The sequence below is a fragment of the Colletotrichum fructicola genome, assembly GCF_000319635.2.
Source record: "Colletotrichum fructicola Nara gc5 chromosome Unknown KSG_Nara_v1_contig11, whole genome shotgun sequence".
Classification (NCBI taxonomy): domain Eukaryota; kingdom Fungi; phylum Ascomycota; class Sordariomycetes; order Glomerellales; family Glomerellaceae; genus Colletotrichum; species Colletotrichum fructicola.
The window spans coordinates 1-13,048 of NW_027094061.1; the positions used below are offsets into that span (position 1 = coordinate 1).

The window sequence follows — 13,048 nt, forward strand, 5'->3', positions numbered from 1 at the left end:
TCAATTTTCTTATTATATACTCTTTACTCTATACTCTCCTTTATCTGCTGATCGTAAATATCTGCTTGATCCTCTATGCTTCTTCAATCGAACCTCTCCTTCGCTTTACATAACCCTAAAATTCTAACCACTCTCAACGTCAATCTTTCTTTACTTTGGTCTTCTATAATGAAATCTTTGTCTTGATTTCTTTCCATCCATCTCCCTCTGTTTAAACCTTACCCTCTTCACTCTTGCTATCTCTGACCTCTGTTCTCTATCCATTTCTCGCTTTTTCTCTCTATTTATTTTTAACTAATAACCTCTTATTCACCTCCAATATTTCCCTTTTGTTTCATTCATCTCTTTCTCTCTTATCTCCTCTTTCTCTTCTTAACTATTCTTCTGTTTTCTTATCTAACTCTAACCCCCTCTTCTGTTATGATCTTCCTTTTCTTTATCTCTCTTGTCCGCCTGTAACCTGAACCTAACCCTAAAACCTTTGCCTCGCTCTCTCTTTATTTATTGTTCTATCTATCAATTGTTTTTTGCTTTCGTTTCGCGTCCTTCATTGAATGCGGCTTTCAATTTCCTAAATAATAAAATGACTTTATGCTAAAAACGCGTTCTATGTATGCATTTCTATACTTGCTGTGTCTCTTGATACCTCTCTCTCTCTCTTGCTTGTATACTATTCTCTTACTGCTGTATATATTATGGTCCCTGATCTTTAAATATGTCTTTAACCCTTTTCACTTCTTAATTTATATTCACTCTTAACTATCTTTGTCTGAAATAACCTTCAATCTTCCTCTTTTATCCTCAATATCTACTTTATATCTACTTATGACGAATACCCTTCTGCCCTAACACTGACCTGTTTTCTTTAAATCTAACCCTCACCCTTGTCTTTTATCTATCCCTGACCCTTTTCTTTTATCTATCCCTGACCCTTCTCTTTCATCTATCCCTAACCTTTTTCTTCCATCTATCCCTAAACTTTTTCTTTCATCTGTCCCTAACCCTTTCCTTTGCTCTAAACCTGACCCTTTCCTTTTCTCTAACCCTCACCCTTTCCCTTCTTCTACTTCTATTTATTTTCTATCTTACTACCTGCTACTACTTTCCTCTATCTTCTATACTCCTCCACTCTCTTATACCTTCTCTCATTCACCCCTTTAACTATTTCTCCTTCTATTACCTGTTAAACCCTTCATTGCCTTCACTCTATACTCCCTCTTTTTCACCATCTTCCTCTCTACTTTCTCCTCCTTATTTCTCTATCTAACCTTAACTCTATACTCTTTCTATCTTTTTCTATCTCTTTATCACTTATCTTATACTTTCTCTCCTTCTATACCCTATTACACTGCTGACGTTATCTACATCTTCTTTACCTTTTGGAATAACTATTCTTCTATTCCCTATTATATCTAAAATTTCCTTTTATCTTGATTTTACTCTTACTTGCTATGTAACCCTGAATCCTATACTCTCTTTCCTTTGACTTTTTCTTTCTCTACCTATTATCTCTGGCCTCTTCTATTTGGTCTTAACCCCAATATCCTGACCCTAACTAATTTCTCATTCTTCCTTTATTATGCTAACTACCCCCTACTATACTTCATATGCTTTTTATTATTATCTTCTCTATTCTATATCCCTCTTTTTCTCTGCTATTCGGCTTACGCTTACCTTTTGTATTTACTGTCTCATGATCCGCCCCTTTTATGTCTTATATTTATACGTTTCTTTCAATACTTTTATATCTGACATGGTAATCAACATTGTTTATATTCTTTGTTTTGCGGTGTTTTTATCTATATGTACCTCAATCCTCCCTTAACTGTAATCTATTACTTTCATCTATGTGTACTAAAACATCCCCTTTACTATAAACTATCTACTTTACACTCTCTTTGATCTACTTGTTTTGTACTTCTGTCTTATCCTCTTCCTCCTCTATGATGTGTACGAACTGAATGCTGTTTCACCTTGTGGAAATGCTTCTAACCTGACTGTTTACTGTATTACCCTGTTATGTATGTATACCTTGTTTTCCTGCTCTTTTGACTTGACCTCCCCGCCCTTTCCCTGCCCTTTTTCTTTTAACTGTTACTAATCTTTTCCCTCCATCTATCCCGAACCTGTTTGTTTGATTTTATCTCTAACCCTAACTCTGTCCGCCCCTGCCTATTTCATTCTATGTGTCCCTAACCTTTTATTTCTCATCTATCCCTTACCTGTATTTCTATCTTCTTTCTCTACCCCTAACCCTTTTCCTTTCGTCTGTCCCTTACCTTTTCCCTTCATCTGTCCCTAACCTTTTCCTTTCATCTGTCCCTAACCCTTTGCTTTTATCTACCCCTAACTATCTCCTTCTGCTCTATATCTTACCTTTTTCTTACATCTATCTCCACCCCTGTCCCCCCTGCCACCAACCTGACCTTTTATCTCTACTTTCTCCCCATCCCTCCTGCCTATATCGAACCTGAACTTGTCATTTAATCCCTTTTCCTCCTTCTTTGTTCCTTTTTTTGCTTTCCTTAACTCCTATCCCTATCTTCTAAACCATAAAACCGCCCCTCTCTCTGAAATATACTCCCTAACCCTAACACCTGCCTCTCTTGCTTCCATCCTATTCTCCTACTCTTATATGTCTTATGCGTTTTGCTGTGTAATTATGTCTGCGTATACTATACTATTTACTTTGTCATTTTAACCACTTTATTTCTTCTCAACCTTTGCCCTCTTCCTTACTCTTTCCCTTATGTTCATTCTAAATCATCTTTATCCCTCTGGATTGACGCTAAATACGTCTGTTCTATCCTTAACGTTTTCTTCATATCTAACCCTAACTATCCCCTCTGCTCTATCCCTAACCTTTTCCCTTCATCTGTCCCTAACCTTGTTCTTTTCTCCGTCCTTAACCCTGTCCCTCTATTATAACCCTGACCTTCTATCTCTTTCTTCTGCATCTATCCCTAACCCTTTGCTTTTATCTTTCTTGAACCTTTGTCTTATCTCTACTTTTTCTCTAACTCTTCTGTCCATGTTTGACGTGAACTTATCATGTAATCACTTTGCCTCCTTCTTTGTTTATTATTTTGCTTCCTTCCTTCCTCCTCTTAACTCTTCTACCTGTTAACCTGTTTTCGTTCTGCTTTTGTTTCTTTCTTTTCCTCTTCCTTTTGACTGCTATTTCTATTTTCTATTGCTTTGTTTGTTTTGAACTTTTGCCCTTCTCCTTATGCTCCTTTGACTGAACCTCTTCCTTACTCTTTCCCTTATATTTATTATGAATCACCTTTCTCTGAATGAACGCTAAATACTTCTGTTCTATCTTTACCATTTCCTTCGTACTTGATCACTGCTATTTCCTCTGCTCTATTTTAACCTTTTTCTTTTTTCTTTTTTCTATCTAACCCTAACTAATATTTTCTTTATATTTAATTATCACTATTTCCTTTGCTCTATCTTAACCTTTTCCTTTTTCTTTTTTCCATCTAACCCTAAACCTTTTCCCTCTACCTATCCCGAATCCCTCTTCTCTTTATATTTAATTATAACTCTTTCCTCCTGCTCTCTCCCTCTACGCTTATAACCCTAACCTTTTGTTTCCAATCTTTCTCGTCTATCCCTGACCTCTCCTCTTATCTGTTCCTGACGACCTCTATCTGGATTAACGCTAAATACTTCTCTTCCATCTGTAACGTTTTCTTTCCATTTCATTCTCACCGTTCCCTCCGCTCTATCTCTACCCTTTTCCTCCTATCTATCCCTAACCTTTCCCCCCTATTTATCTCCTCTCCTGTCCTCTTTATATTGAATTGTGACTGTTTCCTTCTGCTCTCACCCTTAACCCCAAAAAAACCCTAACCTTTTGTCTTTCATCTTTCTTATGAATCCCTATCCTTTCTCTCTGCCCCATCCCTAACCTTTCTTCCCCATTTGTCCCTTCCCTATACTCCTCTCCTCTTCATATTGAATTATAACCCTAACCCTTCTGCTCCCTCACTCTATTCTTATAACCCGGACCTTTTGTTTCTAATCTTCCTTGTCTATCCCTAACCCTCCCCTCTTATCTGTTCCTAACTACCTCCTCCTGCTCTGACCTTAACCCTTTTCTTTTGTCTATTTCTACCTACTCCTCCAATAATAACTCTAACCTTCCCTTTCTGTCCGTGTTAAATGTGAACTTACGAATAAATAACTTAACCTGCTATATGACTTGTTTCTCTCGCTTACCTCCTCGTCTTAACTTCTCTGTTTATTCGTCTTACTTGTTCCCTACCTCTCTCTACTTTATTTCCTCTGTTCTAAAATTCCTTCTAAATGGTGACTATGTAACCTTCCTTTATCATCCTTCATTCTCTTCCCCCTCCTCGCCATTTCTGCTAACCCTATCTTATTATCGTCTTGATCTGCGGACTCCCTTATCTTCTGACTTATTCTACATAACCTCTATTATCTTTATCTCTTCATTTCCTGTTGAATTCCCTTTCCTCTATTACTACCTCCCTTCTCTTACACTTTCTCTCTGACCTTTTTACCTACTTTACCCCATCACTCTAACCTTTCCTTTAACCCTGATTTATTATCTAACCCTAAAAATTGCAAACTACACTTCTACTCTAACCCTAAATTAATATCTTTGCTCTTCTTCCCTGCTTGATCTCTCCTTCAACCCTAAACCTCTTGCCCTCCCTCTTCTTCTCTTTTTTCTTGCTGCTCTTCTACTCCTTATTCCCTCTGTGACTTTTCTTTCTTTGACTCTCTTTTCATATTGAACTATATGATCTCAAAATGCCTTATACTTTGACCTGTCTATCCTACTACTCTGATTATACACCATGTGCCATGGGCTTGTGGGCACGTTTTAATATTTAAACTATATTGTCTTTGTCACCTATATCTCTAATATGACCTGCTGCTTGCTTATTCTTCTTGTAATAACTATAATAATCTTGAAATATGCATGGAAAATCATCTTATATACTGCTATTGTCCTATCTTAACGTCCTCTCTGGATTGATATTGCTTCTACTGAACCGTATGTTGAATGATGTATAAACTGATTCTGTTCTTTCTCTTCTGAATATGGCCTTACTAATGAATGAAACATCTATGTATGTCTTATATAACTGCGAACCCTTTAACTATATCCTTCTTACTATCTCCTCTCGTTTCTCTATTATACTACTCTGCTTTTGGCCATATATCGGCGTTCCTTTTGCATTTCCTGAATGATTACCATTATCTTGGCTTCTGTACCCTCATTATGTTATAATTTTGCGTATAACCCTAAAATCTAACTATTTTTAATGTATAACCCTAACTTCGGATGCTTATCTCTATTTATCTTACCTTAATCCTACTTATACTACGTTTTATATATGTGTGAATGTTCCCTCTCTTTGCTCCCTCTTTTTTATATGCCTCTGGCCTCGTGCTGTTTGATATATTGTCTGTATCTACTTTAAACCTCCCGTTCTTACTTTTATGTCTTTTTTCCTTTCTCTTTTTCTTTTTGTTTTGTTGTTTTTTCATCTTTTTAATTTTTATTTTGATACCTTATATATCTCCCTGTCCTCTTCAAAACTATCTGGTATACATGCTTTGTTTTCTCGCTTCTCTGTGATGTGTGCGAACTGAACGCTACTTCACCTTGGGCAAATCCTTCGAACCTGACTATGCACTGTGTTGCCCTGTGGTGTATGTATACCTTATTCTCCTGCTGTTTTGGTTGACCTCTCTGCGCTGTCCCTGACCCTTTACTACCACCTGCCCCTGACCCTTTCCTCCTACCTATCCCTAACATTTTTATTTTGTTTGGTTCCTAACCCTTCCCCTCCGTCTTCCCCCCCACCCATCTCTGCTTATCTATCCCTAACCCTTCCATTCTTCTCTTCCTCCCCCTTGCTTACCCTGGGTCCCCTCTATCACTCTTTGCTATCTCCTTTATCCCCTCTCTTGTTATATAAACCTTTCCTGTGTAAAAACGTCTCATACTCTGTTTTCTATTCTGCTTCCCTACTACACTTCTCTACTCCTTCCTCTCTAACTATAATACTCTCTTCTATCCTTTAACCTGTTTTGATTTCTTCTCTCTTCTTTTTCCTTTTCTTTTTCTGTTCCTGTTTTCTTTTTTTGCTCTTGAACTGCTGTTCCAATTTCGTAAATTTTCGTAAATAACAAAACCACCCCTATCTCTGAAATATATTCCCTATCTTCATCTTCAATCATGACTATTCCCTCTGCTCTGGCCGTAACCTTTTCCTTTCACCTGTCCCTAACCTTGTTCTTTTATTCTAACCCTAACCCTTTCCTTTCATCTATCCCTAACCCTTTCCTTTCATCTATCCCTAACCTTCTTCTTTTCTCTATCCCTAACCTTTTCCTGCTCCCCTGTCCCTAACCCTTCTCTTGCTCCCTCTGACCCTAACCCTTTCCTGTTGCTCTCTCTCTATCCTCTCTTACTCCTGATTATCTGCCCTCTTAAAACGCCTTTACTATCTACCTGCCGTCCTTTCTCTATCTAAATTCCTGTTTTTGTATTTTCCCTTGTCTCTGCTTTGCTCCTGCTTTGTCTATATCCCTCTAACTCTTGCTTTGTTACTAACCTCTTTGCTATATACTACCCCTAACTCTTTTTTCTCTTCCTTCTTCTTTCTCTCTCTTGCTCATCCTTTATTCCATCTGTATTTTTCTCGTTAATTTATCTGGTGCTTACTATTCTTCTATATCTTGGTGTTATTTAATCTGTATATATTATGAACTTGGAATTCTGTATAATGCTGCCTATCTACTTGTATTTGTCGTCCTGTTTACCCCCTTATCTTCATCTATATCCTTATATGCCTTTACAATTCTATTTGAATTGGAACTTTTGACTCTGGCTTTGGACTGGAATCTCTCTCTCTCTTACTTATGCCTGCTTATACTGACTACCTTACTTTATTAATATAAACACCCCTCTTGTTTTTCCTTTACTTTATCCTTAACTTTTATTCCTACTCTATTTTTAACTTTTTCTCCACTCTAACTCTTACTTTTATTTCTGCTCTGTTTCCAACTTTCTATTTCTACCCTATCCTTAACCCTTTTTCCTCTCACCTTTATTTCTACTCTATCCCAAACCCTTTTCTTTTAACCTATCCCTAACCCTCTTCTTTATTCTAACCCTAACCTTTTTCTTTTAACTTATCCCCTACCTTTTTCTCTACTCTATCCTCAACTTTTATTTATACTCTATTTCTAACTTTCTATTTTTGCCCTGTCCCTTACCTTTTTCTTTATTCTAACCCTCACCTTTATTTCTGCTTTATCTCTGACCCTTTTCTTTTAACCTATCCTTTATCCTTTTCTCTACTCTAATCCTGCCCTTTATTTCTGCTCTATCCCTAACTCTTATTCCTGCTCTATCCCTCACCCCCTTTTTTTTCTCTATCCTAACTTCTAATCCTGCTCTATCTCTAACCCTTTCCCTATAATATATCCCAAACTTTACTTTTGACCTATCTCTAATACTTGCCTTTATTCTAACTCTCACTTTAATTCCTGCTTTATCCCTAACCCTTTCCTTTTGACCTATCCCTAACCTTAACTCTGTACGATCTCTGACTTGCTTATGCTCTCCCTCTGTGGGCTGCTATATGAACCTTCCTCCTTCTTTCTTACCTAACTCTGTTTACTTATTATTCCTCCTTGTTATCCTGTCTGTATATGTTTCCTTTCTCCCTCTAACTCCTTTCTTCCCTTTCCTACTCTATTATATACATTAACCATCTACCTTATGAATCTGCTATCTTTGGTTTGTTACTTATTAACTTCTCCTCTCTTACTTACTCTTCTAACCTTTTGGTTTATAACCTTTCTCGTCGTACTTTCTTGTTGTTTTGTGAATAACTTATAACTCTTTTTTACTATCTTACTCCCTTATCTCTTTCTCTCTATTTACTCTTTAATCTTCTTTATTATGACTCCTATACTCTTATGAACTCGCCTCTACGGACGAACACCTTACTACTCGGCCCTTTTGTTATACTATGCTACTATGCTATCTAATCTAAAACTGGTCCTGTTATCTTCAACTCTGTATCTGTCTATATTATGCTTATATTCCTATGTTCCCTTTTCGCTCCTATCCTTGCCCTCTTTACTTTTGTCTCTTTCTCTGCTCTTTATATTCCTCCCTTCTTCCCTATCCCTTCTCTCCTCTCTATGCTTTACCCTTCTTGCCTCTACTTTCCTCTGCTCCTTGGATCCCCCCTTTCTTGTTGCTTGCTAATTGTATATCCCCTCTATTATCTGTTTCTCTACTCTATCTCCTACGTTTTCTCTACTCTATCCCTCCTAAACTTTACTTTATTGCTGACTTCTATTTCTGCCCTATTCTTAACCCTTCTCTTTGCTGTATTCCTGACTTTGATTCCTACTCTGACCTTAATCCTTCTCTTTAACCTATCTCTGACCCTTACTGTGTACTATCCCTGGCTCCCCTATACTCTACCTCTATGGGCTGCTAAATCAATCTCCCTCCTTCTCTTTTATTGAAATCTGTTTCTTTACTCTTCCCCCCTTGGTCTTCTATCTGTTTGTATTTCTATTTCTCTCTGTCTACCTTCTTTCTACCTCCCTTTATCTTTAACTACTGTCTGCTGTATAATTCTGCTATCTTTGGTATGTGATTCTTTAATTCCCCCTCTCTTGTTGACCTTGCTACCCCTTCTTGGCTGTAATTTTTCTCGGCGTACTTTGCTCTCTTTCTATAATAAATCTTTTACTCTTTCCTATTATCTTAATACTATTCTCTTTCCCTCTGCTTGCCCCCTAATCTGCTTTATTATAACTCCTATACTCTTACTAATTCGCCTTTGTTAACTGACCTCTTACTGTTCTGCCCTTTTGTTCTGCTACGCTATCTAACCTAAAACTGGCCCTGAAATCTTTAACACTACATCTGTATTATATTTACGCTCTTACATCCCCTTTTTACTTCTGTTTTTTCCCTTCTCTCCGGCCCCTTTCTCTGCTCTTTCCATCCTTCCACTGTTGCCTATACCTTTTGCTGCTCCTTGTATTCCCCCCTTCTTGCTCCTTGCTTATTATTCATCCCCTCTGTTACTCTTTGTCATCTTCCACCTCCTGCTCTCTTGTGCTATTAAATCTTTCTGTGTGAAAAAACATCTGATGCTCTGTTTTCTATTATCCTTTACTACTATACTTCCCTACTCCCTACCCTAAACTGTCGTACTCCTATGTACGGCGCCTACTCGCCCCGCCTTGCCCTGCCTGATCACCCCTCTGCTACGCCCTCCACTGCCCTCTGCCACAACTGACTCGTCAACAACTTCCCTCTCGCCTAATTTTTCTTGGCATCCACTGTTAGTGTAATACGTGGGATACCACCAAAATTCTTAACAGCGGAAAACCCTTCAATTCTCGCCTCCAGCGCCCTCCCGCGATGGCCTCGCAGCCTCCGGCGGGCTCTGGACCGATGCCGGCCTCCTCGGCCGGCCCTGATCGAGGCTCTGGAGCCCCTCCGGAGCCGTCCCCAACCTCAAGGGCTAAACGCCGCCGCGATACCGAGGCCCAGCCAGCCCGGCCCAGCCTCGTGGGAAGCCAGCCCGACGCCTCTACGACAACCCCCTTAACGGCTAAGGGACCCTCAACTGTGAATGGGACAGCTGCTGGAGCTGTCCTTACAGCCCTTAGTGAAGAGGCCAAGCTCTACGAAGCCCGAAAGGATGTCTTTATGGCTATCGCCCAGTCTGTAGACAACGTGGTCTCTTGCTTTGAGGGGCCTAGGAAGCAGATCGCGAAGGAGGCTACAACCTACGTAGTTCAAGCCTTGAAGAGGATCATGGGGAACGGAACGGCGGCCCCGACCCCGAGCCGGAATTGGGCTAAGGTGGTAGCTTCGGCTGAATCTGCAGCCCCAGCCCCAGCCCAAGCCCCGGCCCCGGCCCCGGCCCGCACCCAAAACCCAATCCATCCCCAGGCTCAGACTCAGACTCTAGCCCAGCCAAAGGAGGACCTCCGGGTCTTTGCCCGCATCCCCGAGGAGGGCCTAACGGCTGCTAGGAAGCATGCCCCTTTTGCCCTCCGCCGGAAGGTCTGCCAGGCCCTTGGCCTGCAGCTAGCAGATATCCCACATATCTACCACATCGCAACTGGCTACTCACTGAGACCCCTGAATAAGCAGGTTCAGCAAGCCCTCCTTACGGACAAACAGAAACTAGCAGACAGTCTTGGAGCCTATAAGGTTGAGACCCCTACTAAGTGGTTCACCTATGTTGTCCCACGCTGCCCTGCTAAGCTATGGACTATCGATGGGGATGCCCTCGACCCAGCTACTCTAGTTGAAGAGGAGGTCTTTGCACAGACAGGATGCAAGCCTATCCGGGCCCGCCAATCCCAACTTGGCGTGAATCCTATCACAAACGAAGTCTCTTGGATCATCTCCTTCTCTGCAGAAGTATTACCCTTCAGACTCTTCAACCAAAGCAGCAGGTCTCAGCTTATCCAGAAGAAAAGGACTATTGCCCGACATGACCCTGGTTGCCAGGGATATCACTCGAACCGATATTGTAACCGGCAGCCACTTTGTGGCAACTGCAGCAGACCCTCAGGCTCCCACGAGACTTGGCCCTGCATAGCCAGACCGAAGTGCGCAAACTGCGCCGGCCCCTTCCAAGCCAACCACAAGGGCTGCCCGGCAAGGCCCCTAGTGGTTAACGGCTCCCCTTCCCTCCCAGGTCGGAAGGAACTCTCTCGGATTCGTAAGGCTGGGCAGAAGGCTTATGAGGCCCTCTATCAGAACAGCCAGGCTAGCACTCAAGCTACTGACAACCACCAGCGGTCCAGCGGAGACCCAACACGCCACCAGCCCGGCTCAAAGCGACCACGCGCCCCTACCCCTGCCCAGGATTCAATTACCGTAGCAGACGCTAGCGATACGGCAAGCTCTAGTAGTATGGATGAGGACGAGAATGAGGCTGAGGCAGACGTCTATATCAACAACAACCCTGACCTACCACCACTACCTACCCAGCATACCCCTCCTAGGCTAAGCAGCAGGGCCCAGAGGGTAGCTCAGAAGCCTGATTATAACGTGACTAATGCCTACACACACCTCGACCTCGACTCAGAGCAGTAGGCTCAGAATGGCTACCCCACGGGTATTACGGGTCGCCCAGTGTAACGTGGGGAAGAGAAGCCCAGCTCATACAGCTCTTCTAGAGCTCTGCTGGGCAGATCAGATCGATATAGTCCTGATCCAGGAACCCTGGATAGGCTATAGAGATAAGATGCAGATTAACACACACCCAGGCTTTAACTCCTACGTACCAGTTGACTTCTGGAACAGCAGAGACACAAGGCCTAGGGTTATGACCTACACACGCAAAGGTCTAAGGCTGCAAATACAGCAACAAAGGCCTACCCAATCAAGAGATATCTTGTGGGTGAAAGTTGGCGACCTCACTATTATGAATATATATAGGCCGCCAGATGAGCCTATAAACCAAGCAACCAGCCTCCTTCTAGATTACCAACCGCCAGAGAGAGCCCTTATTGCTGGGGACCTTAACGCCCACCACTCCTCATGGGAACCTGGGTCCCCTAGCCGAAATCGAGGAGACGATATTGCAGAATGGGCGGAAGGCTACGATCTTCTGTTTATTGGGGAGGTTGGGGCCCCTACCCATACCCACGGGCATACCCTCGACCTAACCCTCTCAAATATCCCCTTTACTGAGGCTTATATCAGCCCACACCTACACCCAGGGGCTGACCACGAAGCCATCACAACAATTATTCCTATGAGTAGGGCCCAGGAACAGGGACGCCAGGCTAACCAGCTCTCAGTACCAGAGTCAGCCCTACCACGGCTGATCGACCTAGTAAAGGCTGGGGCTACAGCCTTACCTACTCTAGGGGAACTGCCCAGCCCAGCAGAGCTAGACACCCTAGCTGCCCGACTGGTCAGCCTCTTCTATACAGCTATTCAAGCTGTAGGCAAGAGACGGACTAATCAGGGTAGGGGAGCCCCCTGGTGGACAGAAGAATGCTCAGTAGCCCACCAAGCTGCTATTAAGGCTAGGCGCCAACAGGCCCAAGAACCTGGGCTGGTCATACCTCCCCCTATCCTAGAGGAACAAAAGGTCTTCTTAACAACCGTTAGAAGGGCAAAACGCGCCTACTGGACTACTAAGGTTGAAGAGGCTAAGACAGACCAAGATCTATATAAGATCATAGGCTGGCGGAAGTCAAGCCTAGCAGTTAAAGCTCCGCCTCTAATAGTAGAAGGAGAGACGATCAGCAACACCTACGACAAAGCCCAAGCCTTACGAAAGGCCTTACTCGAACGGTTTAGCGCTAGAGATGACCTACCTGGGAACCCTTTTGCTATCCCAGTGGTCACAAGGCGTCTTATACCCTGGCAGGATACAGTTAGTATAGAGGAAGTACGCCAGGCTACTCTAACAGAGACTACAACCCCTGGGACTGATAGGATTACTACAAAGTTACTACAATGCACCTGGGGTTTAGTAGCTAGGCCTATACAGCAGCTCTTCCAGGCCTGCGTACAGGTAGGCTACTTCCCTAGACCCTTCCGCAAAGCGGAGGTTGTTATGATCCAGAAACCGGGGAAAACAGACTTCTCTAAGACTGGGTCCTGGCGCCCGATATCTCTATTATCCTGCTTAGGCAAAGGCTTAGAGCGGTTGATAGCAAAAAGGATGGCCTACCTTACCATCCTAGAAGGGGTCGCCAGCCCACAGCAGGTTGGAGCCTTACCAGGGAGGGCTGCAGTCGACCTGACAACCTGCCTAACCCATGAGATAGAGAGGGCTCTAGATGCAGGGCTTACAGCCACGCTAGCAACAATGGACGTTAAGGGGGCGTTTGACTCCGTCCTACGAAACCGACTTATTATCAGGCTACGGCAGCAGGGCTGGCCAAGCAGTCTGATCAGGCTGATCTACACCTTCACCTCTAGCCGAACAGCCCGGGTCAGGCTAGAGGATACTACTACAGAGGACTTCCCTCTATCCTGTGGACT

The 13,048-nt window shown here is 42.7% G+C and overlaps 1 protein-coding gene across 1 annotated transcript; it reads left to right on the forward strand.

Annotated features, from left to right (window-relative positions):
* Positions 1-9,445: 9,445 nt before the first annotated feature.
* On the forward strand, positions 9,446-11,140 carry CGGC5_v016504 (uncharacterized protein; the record flags this gene model as incomplete). The annotated part of the gene is made up of 1 exon (XM_066153532.1): positions 9,446-11,140. One exon carries the CDS (start codon positions 9,446-9,448, stop codon positions 11,138-11,140), a length of 1,695 nt encoding a protein of 564 aa, XP_066006997.1.
* Positions 11,141-13,048: the final 1,908 nt, after the last annotated feature.